This window comes from Columba livia, chromosome 4 (assembly GCF_036013475.1).
Source record: "Columba livia isolate bColLiv1 breed racing homer chromosome 4, bColLiv1.pat.W.v2, whole genome shotgun sequence".
NCBI lineage: Eukaryota > Metazoa > Chordata > Aves > Columbiformes > Columbidae > Columba > Columba livia.
In genome coordinates this window covers 10,505,470-10,519,248 of record NC_088605.1, presented here as the reverse complement: position 1 = coordinate 10,519,248, position 13,779 = coordinate 10,505,470, and the positions used below count along the sequence as shown (strand labels likewise).

The 13,779-nt window shown below is 38.0% G+C and overlaps 1 protein-coding gene across 10 annotated transcripts in view; it reads right to left on the bottom strand.

Annotated features, from left to right (window-relative positions):
- RGS12 (regulator of G protein signaling 12) overlaps positions 1-13,779 on the bottom strand; it is a 93,786-nt gene that overhangs the window by 28,451 nt on the left and 51,556 nt on the right. For all 10 annotated transcript variants that reach the window (XR_010472100.1, XM_065060442.1, XM_065060444.1 and 7 more), the window contains 6 exons: positions 13,340-13,509; positions 10,273-10,365; positions 8,949-9,092; positions 4,149-4,328; positions 2,571-2,724; positions 1,262-1,338 (listed from right to left, as the gene is read on the bottom strand). Coding sequence is in view for 9 of the 10 variants with exons in the window: in XM_065060442.1 (XP_064916514.1) it covers positions 1,262-1,338; positions 2,571-2,724; positions 4,149-4,328; positions 8,949-9,092; positions 10,273-10,365; positions 13,340-13,509 (818 nt within the window). In the remaining variant the exon portion in view is untranslated. The remainder of the gene's footprint in view (positions 1-1,261; positions 1,339-2,570; positions 2,725-4,148; positions 4,329-8,948; positions 9,093-10,272; positions 10,366-13,339; positions 13,510-13,779) is intronic.

Below are 13,779 nucleotides of genomic sequence, written 5' to 3'. Positions count from 1 at the left end.
CTAGAATCTAGTCTACTAGAGGGATATCAAGACTACAAAAGAACTTGAGAAAATTTCCTTTTATATACTCTTCCTCCACATCAATGTAGTTAAAATGAAGTATTACAATGATGTTCTATTATTAATAGTTTCAGTTTTGCATTTCATTAGATTTACACTGCAAAGGTAGAACTTGATGGTTAGAAATCACAGTGTTTTCACTGATTATAAATCAGAGAATTGTTTAGATTGGAAAAGACCTCTAAGATCATCAAGGCCAACTGTTAACACTGCCAAGTCCACCACTAAACCATGTCCCTAAGTGCTGCGTCTAAACGCAGGGATGGTGACTCCACCACTGCCCTGGGCAGCCTGTTCCAATGCCTGACAACCCTTTCTGTGAAGAATTTTGTCCTAATATCCAATCTAAACCTCCCTGGTGCAATTTGAGGCCACTTCCTCTTGTCCTATCACTTGCTACTTGAGAGAAGAGAACTACACCCTCCATGCTCCAACCTCCTTTCAGGCAGTTGCAGACAGTGATAAGGTCTCCCCTCAGCCTCCTTTTCTCCAGGCTGAGCAGCCCCAGTTCCTCAGCCGCTCCTCATCACACTTGTGCTCCAGGCCCCTCACCAGCTTCACTGCCCTTCTCTGAACTCTCACCAGCACCTCAATGTCTTTCTTGTCATGAGAGGCCAAAAACTGAACACAGGATTCGAGGTACAGAGTATTTTCCTACACACTATGACAAAAATCAATGGTTTGCAATGAAATTCCCTAACTCTTCTTCTAAAATCTTAGAAAAGAGAGATAAGTTGTAACAACTAGACGAAAAATTCACAACTTTGAAAGAAATAGAGAGGAAAGAAGCACGACAGACACTGGTATCAAAGAAATAAGTCTAACACAGCTTGCATACAGGTCAAACAGAGGGACAGATTTAACATGTGATTGTTTGGAACAGAGTATCAAAACTCTGATAGGTGGAAAAAGCTGTTTAGAAAGAGCTAGAGTGGCTCCCTTTGGAAGACAAACTTTTATTCTGGAAGTTTACTGGTGCCTGACAGACAAAACGCAAATGATATCTGTCATGAAGACAAAATAGATGAACACAACCTCCATTACATTTCTAGTATCCTAAAATTGCTTAATATTACATCTTGCCCTCTAACAGTATCACCTAAAGACCTTCTCAAAGTATTACTTCAAACAAATTACATCACACTACTTGAAAAGATACTAATTCACTGTTTTCACTGCATTATTAAGAGCCAGCCATTACCAAGTCAAGACTAGCAGTTGATGACATGGAGCCTTGTGATTCCCGTCGGTACGATAATCCATTGGACTGAATAGAATCTGTTTGTGGAAAGAATCAGCCATCAGTAAAAAGGCTTATTTTTATTATTTATTATAATAGAGAAAACTGTTTCAAATATTAGCTCCTCTGGTCGGAAAAATATTCTTTTCATTAAAGGAAAAAAACACCAGATCTTCATAGTTCTGTGCACTGAACCACAAAAATCCAAAACAAGATTTGGTCAAGTTTTTCTTGTTTAAGTAACCCTTGAATAACCCCACTTGCTTTTATATTAGAAAGAAAATCTAATTTTTTTTTATTTTTACTCCTATAATGATTTTTAAAGTTATGCTACCTCTTCAGATATTTTGAAGAGAGATAAATATTTCTAAAAGTGCAAGTATGGTGTTAGAAAACTAAAACCTAAGACAATCACTGGTCACTTTCAGAAGTTTAAGTCTATAATCTTTGCAAATGCCCCTGATGTCTTTTCACAGGAATACAATGCAAACACTTAAAATATCCATACGATCAAAGGTATCTTGTGGGTTTAGGCCTTTACTAGAAAATAGAGAAGAAGAAACCACATGAACAATATGGTCCAAATTTGGTGCTTCAGTGGAATTTCTCTGTTATTTTTAACTCAATTGAGTTACTGCAAAACTTTCATCTCTTCCTCTACAGGCCACATGCAGGAGCTTTCACGGGGGAACTCTTCCTTAAACTATTAAAAATAGTTAAATATAATAATAAAACAGCAGATTACAAAGGTTTTCACAACTCTGACTCTTCTTTCTTCATTTTACTCAGGAAAGGTGGACACAGGTAGTGAAGGTGCTCAAAAGTGAACATACCTGTGTGGTACCAATAAAAGAAAGAAAAGTAGGATAATGCAGATGGAGGAACTTTTTATAGCTGTAACTATAGCACTACTTCTATGTAAAGCTCCTGAACTTCTCTGTAAAGAGTTGAAATTATCTTAGTATAAAAATAGCAGCTCTCTGCTTGAAAAAGCAGTTGCCAGCACACAGAAATGCAGAGTCTACTGGAAAGCTGAATAAAAAAGTCAAGAAAAACAAATTTAAATATTTTCATACTTCTTATTTATTTATTATACATCTCCTTCCACCAAACTTCTGGCGATACTAACTAAACTACGGCTTCTGACTTGACAGCTTCTCTTCCTTCTGCCACAGCCAAAGATCTGCTTAGATGCAAACTAAAAATGATAACGTTTGTCACATCTATTGCTGAAACAAAATTTGCAACAAAGTGGGATGTGACTACTCACCATTTGGATAATCACCATTTTCCTTTCTCTTCTGTGATTTTCCCAAACTTTTACTTCTTGACCACGAGAAAAATGTTCCCCTTTTTTTCTTCTCAGTGTCCTCCTCTCCTGATTCTTCATTTAAAGATCTTCCTGACTTTGATTTACCACTTAACTGTCACCAAAACACAACTAAGTTATTGGCTGGATCACAGTTGTAAGTACATTATCTAAAATAAACCTTCCCACACTTCTTCCCAAAATGAAAGTGTGATGGTCAGGTTAGCTGCCTTCTTTACCCCACTCACAAGTGTATTTGCCAGCATCCCTCTCAGTAGCAGTCAAAAAAAAAAAGACAGTGGAAATAAAAATAAATACAGAGATGGAAATGTGCTACTTGGTAGGGAGCACAAAACATTAGCTGGAAACAAGCCACAAAGAGCTCCTGCAAATGTGAAAGAACTCTCCAAAGCTCACCAGTAATGCCTAAATTAATGTGGAAAGGCCATTTGCCTTGCCTTCAATCACAGAATTACATTTTGGTATTTCACATATTTTTCCTAGGCTAGGCTTGAACATGAACTACATTTAAAGACAAAGTATTGTTTAACGTTTACAAGCATAATCAAAGTATTTATTAGTGCCGAAGAATACAAACATCAGGAACGTTTGATATGAAACTAAACTTGCTTTAACAAGCTACTACTCTTGTTACATAATTATGATATTCCTTAAAATGCTACTTGTAAAAAGGCTCCTGGTCATAAAAATACATAATAGCAGATGGGCTAATGCATGGGTGTCAAACTCATTTTCACTGGGGGCCACATCAGCCTCGTGGTTGTCTTCCAAGGGCCGAATGTAATTTTAGGACTCTATAAATCTAACTGCTCCTACATCTAAACAGTCCTAAAATTACATTTGGCCCTTTGAAGGCAACTGTGAGGCTGATGTGGCCCCCAGTGAAAATGAGTTTGACACCCCTGGGCTAATGTGTAGTGATTGACATGAAAAATGCAAGGTTACATTTACCCATACAGTTATGTAATGCTATGGTGCTATTATCTACGTGAGTTAAAAATAAACTCTAAATAATGTTAGGGGATCAGTAAGAATACTGGTCTTATTTTCAAGCAATGGTATCTGTTTTACACAGAATTATCTCAGGTCAGTAATTTAAGAAATTAAAAAACTATCCTCTGCAAAAATGAGTTAGATTAGGGTAAGCTTTCTCCAATAAGTTCTGATAAAATGCCTGCTCTCAGCAAAGGTTAAAATATCACATATTAATTCCAATATTAAATCAAAATAAGCTTCTGAACTGATGCATTAAAATAATTGTTTTTTTATTTGTACACATATACATGTAAATAATGGCAAAGTTTTAAAATTATATTCAGGAAGTCAATAGCTAGAAATCTGATCGAAAGGTATGGATCTAAAGGAAAAACAGTATTTTCCTGAATATGTAAAGATTTTGTAATTATATTTGCTAGCACCACCAAACAAACATTCAAATTGTTTTTTATATATTATCCTTGATCTTGAAAAACATTATTTAAGAACATAGTTTTCAGATAACAACAATGCAAAGGTCACCTTTTTCGGTGTTGAGATATTGGACTTCTCTGAACTGATACTGTGTTTAGAAGTGGGGCTGCTGGGAACACGCTGGGGATCAGGAAGAGGACGACCTTCTACTTCAGCTAAGATGCATTCTTGGTAAAGGGGGGATTTGAGAAAGCGAGTATAGCTATCAAACTTCATCAAGTTAAATATCTGAAATTAAAGTGCAAAGGATAATGGTTACATAAGCTTAAATAACACATTGAGAAAATACAGCTACTTTGCAACAAGCAACTCCTACAAAATTTAGGACATCAACCTGTACACAGCAGTAGATGTGACTTTGTTCAGACCTGGTTAAGTACACTCCACCAATTTAAAGTGAAACATGATTTGATCTATTCCCTTAGCATAGGTTCAGAAACATGCTACAATTTTGCAAAGTTCAGGAGAAGCTGAGATGCTGTGGAGTCTTGACAATGCATCCTCAGAGCCGTTTTTATGGCACTTATGCCTTTGTACATTCTATGTGAAATGCACAGCAAGCTAAACATGTTAAATATTCTTAAAGATCATTACATCAGTACTATATGTGACAGGATTATATTATACAAGTGTGTCTTAAGGTAGCTGTGAACAAAAAATAGTTCATGGTCTAAAATTCAGGAATTATGATATAATCACAACATGCAATAGTATGTTCCAGTTAGGGACATTTAAATACTATTATGATGTCTAATTGCTCAAGCTGAAGCAGTTGTAAACAAGCATATCTGAAAAAACATTATGATTGCCATTCTTCTCTGGACATGACAAATTCCCTACAAGCAAAAAACAGTATGTGCCACCCAACTGGTTCTGGTATTTCCAAGAGTCTCCAGGGAAGTTCATCAGTGGCCCAATTGCAGGTGGAATCGCAGAATCACAGAATGTTAGGGATTGGATTGGAAGGAACCTCGAAAGCTCATCCAGTGCAATCCCCCTGCCAGAGCAGGAACACCCAGATGAGGTTACACAGGAAGGTGTCCAGGTGGGTTTGAATGTCTCCAGAGTAGGAGACTCCACAACCTCCCTGGGCAGCCTGTTCCAGTGTCTGTCACCCTCACTGAGAAGAAGCTTCTTCTCAAATTTAAGTGGAACCTCTTGAGTTCCAGTTTGTACCCATTGCCCCTTGTCTTACCACTGGTTGTCACTGAGAAGAGCCTGGCTCAATCCTCGTGACATTCACCCTTTATATATTTATAAACATTAATGAGGTCACCCCTCAGTCTCCTCTTCTCCAAGCTAAAGAGCCCCAGCTCCCTCAGCCTTTCTTCATAAGGGAGATGCTCCACTTCTTTCATCATCTTTATGCCCTGCACTGGACTCTCTCCAGCAGTTCCCTGTCCTTCTGGAACTGAGGGGCCCAGAACTGGACACAATATTCCAGGTGTGGTCTCACCAGGGCAGAGTAGAGGGGAAGGAGAACCTCTCTCAACCTACTAACCACTCCCCTTCTAATACACCTCAGGATGCCATTGGCCTTCCTGGCCACAAGGGCACAGTGCTGGCTCATGGTCATCCTGCTGTCCACCAGGAATCCCAGGTCCCTTTCCCCTACACTGCTCTCCAACAGGTCATTCCCCAACTTATACTGGAACTTGGGCTTGTTCCTACCAAGATGTAAGACTCCACACTTTCCCTTGTTATATTTCATCAAATTTTTCCCTGCCCAGCTCTCCAGCCTGTCCAGGTCTCTGGATGGCAGCACAGCCTTCTGGTGTGTCAGCCACTCCTCCCAGCTTGGTGTCATCAGCAAACTTGCTGATAGTGCACTCTGTTCCCTCATCCAAGTCATTGACGAATATATTGAATAAAATCATTTTTCAGACTGCGCAAAGACATTCTTCTCCACAAGCATTAGCCCAAAGCTTTTCTGGCAATTGGCAAGATGCTGCAGCCTCACAAAAACATAATTCAAACTGAATGCTGACTTCCACATTCTTGCCTTTCCCCCATACATTCCCATGCCCTCTTTGGGGCTACCTGCCGTGTTTCTTGAGCCCCATAACAAACTTTTCCACATGGTAAGCTACGGAAAAAAGACTTTTGTAGGGTTACTTTTGCCAGCTTACCAGGCTGAAATAGCTCAACACAAAGACTAAGGTGCCCTCAACGCAGTGCCAGAGACAAGCCAGTGTCAGTGACTCTTCCTACTTGTAAAACTGCTCACTAAGGGGAATCTCTCATGCTATGAATGAAAAATATAATCCTTCTCTTGCCACAATTAGGTACACTGACAAAATTCAAAAAGGCAACTAGTTTTGGAGCACACACAGTCTTCAGGCCAAGGCTCAGTGAATTATTTAGTGTACACAACGTACATAGCTTTGAAACATTTCTCAAGCTCTGTTGAACTCAGAGAATAGTACTGTGGTGTATTGCCAAAACAGCATAAAATATGGAGGACCAATTGCAAGAAAGCAAAACTCCTTAGTCTCAAGGACTCACAAATACACGGCTGATACAAGGTTATTGGGGAAAATGGTAAATACAGTCTGCAAACACCAACACAGATGCAAAAACCAAGCTAAATGAAAAATACAAAAAGCTTCACCTGTCCTTGAGTTTTTTAAGAAAATGAAACTTATGGAGGTTACACTCCTCAACAAATCACAGTATTTTAAGCTAAATGCAATTTGTGCCCCCGAAATATAAGGTATGATTCTACAGCACAGCTAACACTAATAACTTAAATTTAATACAGTTTCAGGATGAAAAACGAAGCTTTTCAGAGTTGCCTCCTGCCACAGAATCTAGCACCAAAAGAAGATGAAATTGTTATTCCGTGCTAGGTAGGAAGATGAAAAGAAAATATTGCAGAGAACTTAGAGACACAAGGGGAGTTATTCAAGAGATGAAGTCTGCAAACTAACTATATTTAATACAGCAAAAACATTCTGATCTTTTAACTTTGCTGGACAGAGTGATGACAGCTTAACAAATTTACCTTGAGCTGATCATCATCTGCCCTACTATGTCGCTACCCACACTACAGCCTCAATTTCCTATTTTTAGCATTATTATAATATTAATTTGCACATTAATGAGTTCTGCTTATTTGGAAAAATCTAGCAGATGCTACTTATTCTTACAAATTAAAAAGGAAACATAGCTTATCAAAGCATTATTTGAACTTCACACATACACGCTCCCATTCCTCAGCATCATGTAACAGTTAATTGATGACCAGCACAGGTCAGCACCCTTGCACTCTATGCTCAGTGCTGAAATCTAAAAAATCTCATGAAAGACCACAAATCCAGAGCCTTTGCATCATCAAGATGGTAACAGCACCATAAGCTGAACATTGAAAGTCTATGGGTGTGTTGCAATAACTACACATACCTACAGCCTTGTGTTTCTGAGGTCATCAAACCTCATCAAACCATCAAACCACAAACTGACCTACTGCAGAACCACCAATTGGTGCAACCAAGATCTGAAGGGCCACCAAGGCAGATGATTTCCTGGCACTGACCTCAGCCCGGCAACACATCGTGAGTACCTCGGCTGGCACACCCAGCTCCAGGGCCACTTACTCTGGCCGCAGTAACTCTCATCACGCTTCAACTAATTTTTCAGTGGGAGGAACAGGCCGGACATCTGACAGAAGAACTGCACAGGCATTGATTATCCAAGAGAAGCAGGTCAAGCCCAGACGGGCCACACAGATTAGACCCACAGCAGCACTTCAAATCAGCATTTTCACCCACCTCATAAGCCCTCCGACCTAAGTACACGGTGTTTTCAAAGAAAGAAAATAACCTGCATCAGCCCAGCCACCAGATTTGTAAGAACACCCTCTGCTCCACCAAACAACTGGGAGAGGATGAAGAAGAATTCAGGCATAGCCTCTCCAAAGCCACAATGCAGGAAAAAATCTCTGGGAAGATCAGGGCTGGTAATTCCCACAGAAGCCTCACACGTTGGTAGGTGCAGGGGTTGTAACATTAGAAGCTACCAGACCAGCAGACAGACCTACCTGCCATCTCTGCTTTGCAGATGGAGGAAGATACTACACCCACCTGCTCTTGTGCCCCAAAATCATGCAATCTCATGCTGCACTAAGATGAAGATTGTGACCTGTTTCATTTATGTGGTTAAATCTATATCCTTAATGTCTAAATAACACATTCTCAAAATTATTTCTACTAATAAATTATTAGAGTAGGAGTTACCAAAGAGATTACTTAAGAGAAAAAAGAAGAAATTTAAATTCTACAGAAAATGTGAAATGTATCCTGTTGTTATATAACTGTTCTGTTCCGAACATCAAAAATTATTTAAAATGCATCCACTTCAGAGGTCTTCAGACACCAATAGCTTTAACAAGCTCTTTGTTTGACAGTTCTATTAAAGCACAAGGGAAGGACTCCTTCAAAACAACAGACATATTTTACAAATTACTTTAACCAAAATTAGACACTATTTGTGTACACAATTGTCCACTAAAGAAAAGAAGAAGCAACCATATGCAAACACCATATGCAATACTGTTGCACCACATGGCATTATTTACTTGCACTAAACCTTCACGTCAATAGTAGTATTTTTCAGATTATTTTTTGGTTAGTGCCGATTTTCCACACGGATGCAAATGTACAGAAAGTCAAGCAGGATTCTATGATACAGCCTCATTTTATTCTAATACAATCTATATGATCTTGACCTCTGTCTTTTTATGTATAGTGAAACATGCAGCACGTAAAACTACTTTTATGGATTTTAAAGCACTTCAGATGAAAAGATAACAGACGTAAATGGTACAACAGTCATATTTTCTGTGGTTACCTGAAGCTGCTGTTCCTTGAACATATCTGGATGTGGAGAATTGAGAATATCATCCGCCAGCTGTGCCTGGCTGTCAATATTAACTGGGGTTGTAGCTTTGCTACACAAGAACTTGCTGAAGATCTCCCGAGCTCTGTAAGAAAGCTACAGGAAAGACAGACTAAATGTGTGTTTGCTTTGCAAACATATTTTTATACATGTATTTTTTTATATATCGATATATTCCACATAAAAATATACAGCCACTCCAGTCTCCTTAATATACAAGTATTTTTCATTTAATAGCTTTTTTTTTTAGTTTTAGCATATAAATAGGGTTTTTCCTTTAAAATTAAAAATATTCATCAGATATTACTTAAGTAGTAAAAGTTGCCATCAGAATAAAACTTAAAATAACCAAACTATAAAAATAAAAAAGGTGAAGCACACCAAATACTGTCTTACGAAGGAGAATAGATTTTTTCAGATTTCAGACCTTTTATGTAACATTTACTACTTAAATAAATCCTCTACGCTTCAATTTCTAGAAGTCAGGAAAAGTTAAACATATATTTACTGTCAAAAATTTTTATGTTCTGTTTTTAACTTGTTTATTTTGAAAGACCTACATTCTGGAAATAATGAAAAAAAAATAATCAAACTGATTTCAAAGCCCTTAAGGAGAATGTTCAGCAAACACACTGTTTGAAGACAGAAAAGAGTGGGGAAAACCTCAATGGTCCACAAAAGTGGAAAGAAGGACTTGCAAGATGAAACCATTTCCCCAGTGTGAGCCTGACTAGATTTGGCTGTGGTGTCAAGAGAAGTGTTGCCAACCTGCGCAAAATTCACCAGAATGGCCTGACCTACACGGGACTGTCTTAAAAGGATGAGTTACAGATTCCAATAATTTGTGAACACAGATGACCACACTCACAGCAACAGATATATCTACGTTAGTTATAAACACATTATCTTGGGCAGTGGAGGCAGTCTAGCTGAAGGAGCACAACAGAGGCCAATTTGTGCCTCTCCTTAACACATTAAATTAACTTACTCTGCACTCACTTGCCCTGGGCGGCTGCAGAAAGCCATTTTTCAATATCCAGTCTACCTTAACTCATTTTTACAGAGCTACATCTGTACTTTACTGCAGTCTAAATACATCCAACATCTTAAATATGGGATGGTACTCTGAGCGGACTGAGAAAATTAGACTCCAACCCTATATATTAGTGAAGTCACGGTACAAAGACCAAGCACAGCTCAAATCATTTCAATAATCTTGAAGAAGTAACAATTTTTAGAAAGCAACATCATATACTGAAATACAACATGGACTTACCTCTTTTTTATCATGTGCAGGTACATGGTTAAAATATTCACAGGCCTGCCAAAATAAAATATTTTCTTCACTAAATTCTTTCCGTAGAAAGTCCTAGGGGAAAAATAAAACCAAATAAATGTCTCAGAGAAAATAAGTTACTTGCAATTTCAAACAACATATTTATAGAACTTGATAAGTTTGCATAATAGTAATATTTCAATCGGCCTCACAGTCCAGTTTTCTTCTAAAATAAACATCAATGCCTTACCAATATATGCCTAGAGCTTCTCCTCTTTCTCATTTCTTTCTAAATGTATATAATTGAGAAGAAACCATTTCTCATTTGCATGTACAAAGACGAAGTTTGAAGCTTCATGTTGAGCAGCGTGTATAAACTAGTGAATAAACTTTTAATAAAAATGTAAATAATTTATAACTACATTTAACAACTACACTGTAAACCTTCTGTCTTTAATTGCAGTTCTACCAGTATAATAGAGTAGATGGGCATCAAGTAGTGCCTATAACCAATTCTGTATTCATTACAGCATCTTTCTGCATCACATGGCAACTACAAAAAAAATCTTTTATCACTGCTTGCTGATGTGGTTATGGGGGTTCTCCTTGGAAACACATTCTTAGAGGGGAAAAAAATATCCCAGTACAACACACAATAATCTGGACATTTCTTTTATAGCATTCAAAAGTCCAAATGAAGACTGAAACCCCATTCAGTTGAACAACTGTCCCTGATTCAAATCTGTATAACTCAATATTCTATCAGTATATGTTTCTTGAAAGCATTTTAACCATCGAGGGGGTGGGGTGGGACGGAAGATTTTAAAAGAAAAATTAACTTGGTCCTCCAGAAAAATTATCTAATTTAATTGGAACACTGCTTGTTTATACTTTAGGTACCTGTGTTTAATTGGAAATTTAATTTTACATCAGCCCACAAGCCACAACTTTCACTCACATGTCACACTGGAATCGCTGAAGCTTCTACAACATACAAGGCAGTCTCAGAAAGCAGCCTAAGAGGGATCTTCACAGAAATACTTAAAATTTAACATTACTTCTGCTTTTAAGATTTACATAGAGTTTAGGCAGTCCAACTGTAAGAAAGCAATTGAGATAAACTACAATACAGAGTCTAAATTCACTGGTAAGCTCTCAATTTAAACTAGAAGTTCTTCAGATACCTGACCTGAGACACTGAATGTATAAAACACAACTCAGAGAGTAGTCAGGGGACACTTCTGCATTTTACATGTAATTACAGATTAAAAGAGCATCAAATTAGTGAGCAGGAACTGGAAGCTAATTGCCTACTTCCCTGCTCAGTGCCTTCGCTATGAATCCACAGTCAATCTCCTGCTTGCTTTCTGGCCACACGACTTGGGCACAGCTGGCTGTACAACTATTTGGCTTCCTCAGACAGACAAGTGGTGGCCCAATCAGAACATGATGTTGCAGTTGTCACATATGGCTGGGGAGCTGGAGATGTTGGTCTGAACCACCTGAGGAGGGAACTTGCACTCAGGTGTCTCCCTCCCTGCATCACTGCTCTAATCAGCAGACTATTATGCAAAAGGTATTTGCAAAACATGCAAAATCTCTTCTTCTTAGAGAGTAATTCCTGCTCTGGGACAAAGCTGTCCTCAGGAAAGGCATGTGCATGCTGAATTCCAAATGCACCCAGATCATTACCATGCAATCATTAAGTAAACGCTGGTGCTCCAATGTTCTTGAATACTGGCAGAAATGTGTATCTTTTGGTTGGTTGTAGGTAACTCCCTTCAGACCGTGGGCTTTCTGGGCTTTTCTTTGAAGGACTGTTAACCTAGCACTTGAAAAGGCTGCTTTTTCTTCAGGCACCAGGACTCTGCTTTATGCCAGACTCCAAGGGTTACACTTCTAAGTGTATGTAAGTTTGCTGGTGCCTTAAAAGCTATGAGAAAAAGCAACTAAACCTTCCATAGCAATTCCCCAAACTGTATCATTTTTCAGGTGGATTCTAACATTAGATTAAAATTGTAATTTTTCTTTCAGTCTGAGAATAAGTCTCAGTATCTTCACAGAAATAATAATAATAATCATTATCATATAGGCTACTCTACTAAGAAAAGTGGAAAGACAGGGAACATAATATCCAGGATACATTATTTTGCTTTCATCTTCTGTTTCCTCAAACACGTGTTCACTGTTAATGTGGGTTTTTTGGGTTCCTACACCATTTAAGACGGAAGTCTGCTTATTAATCATTTGATATTTTAATGTACTTTTGCATCAAGAGTCTGAGTTACTGCATATTCTATTAATCTACATATCTTATACCATAGGTTTCTCTATGTCCTCTTTGTAAAAACTATTTGGGTAGCACAAAATGTCCTTGTGATGCAGAATCAGCAACAGACTTTCAGAGCAACAAAGTGTATAAATGCAGAAGCGTATAAACTTCTATTTCCTTACATATAAAACAGATGATGCTATTTACAACTTCATAAATGTGCTGTGAAGAAGCTTAATTTATGCTCTGCAAAATATTCCACACTACTGCAAGCTGCAGCTTTAACCAGTGCTGTTAACTACCTTAATTACTTCCAAAAAGTATTTCTAAAAATCTTTTGCAAGAAGATAAACCACTGTATCTTTGAAATAATGTTCTACACGGCTTCCAACATTTCAGTAGGCAAACATGAACAGATTACCAGTTCTTAGGAAACCACTGAAACTACTGCTTCTTTCTTTTTTCAAAGGCTACGGATACAAATATAACCAAATGTGTTTTATAAAATGGAGAAGCTTTCTACAAGTTCAGATACAAAGCTAACTATAGCCACCATTTTTATCTGAAACTTTTGCTATACAGAAATGCATGGCAATGTGTGTATTACTATGAACTCTTATTCAAATGCGAACCAGCTTAAACTTAGAAAGATGCTCAGATAACAACTGTGTAACAACAAACTCCTGTATCCTCTCCTATGTAAGGATAGTGTCAGGAAAGCAAAAGGAATATATTAAAATTACTGTAGCAATATCAGGTATTTTGAAAAGCCTCTTACCATCCCTCAAAACCTACCGAAAAATATTTAACACCAATAGGATCCTGAAGAAGACGCTCAAATGAAACAGCCCAGCTTGCAACTCTTCTTTCACGAAGTCGTCGGCAGCTCTGTACACTGGGAAGACTGGCATTGCTACTGAGGCTGTTTTCACTGATGCAGTCTTTTAAATCAGTACTATTCAGCTCTGTTAAAAAAAGGAACAAATTTGTCAATAAAGTATTGTTCATTTTTGCTCTTCAGCACTGTTTACTTGATTTATCACACCTCCAGTTCAAGCTGACAGTAGTGCAGACTTCAAACTATCCCTCCTCATTTCTATTAGGAGCATCTGCACAGGAAAAGCAACCCCAACCCTCTCTCAATTTTCTTCTGTTCCACTGCAAAGTAAATTAAATGAGTGCCCTAACAGCAATCCTCTGCCAGAAGCCAAACAAGCAGGCACAAAAGCAAACCT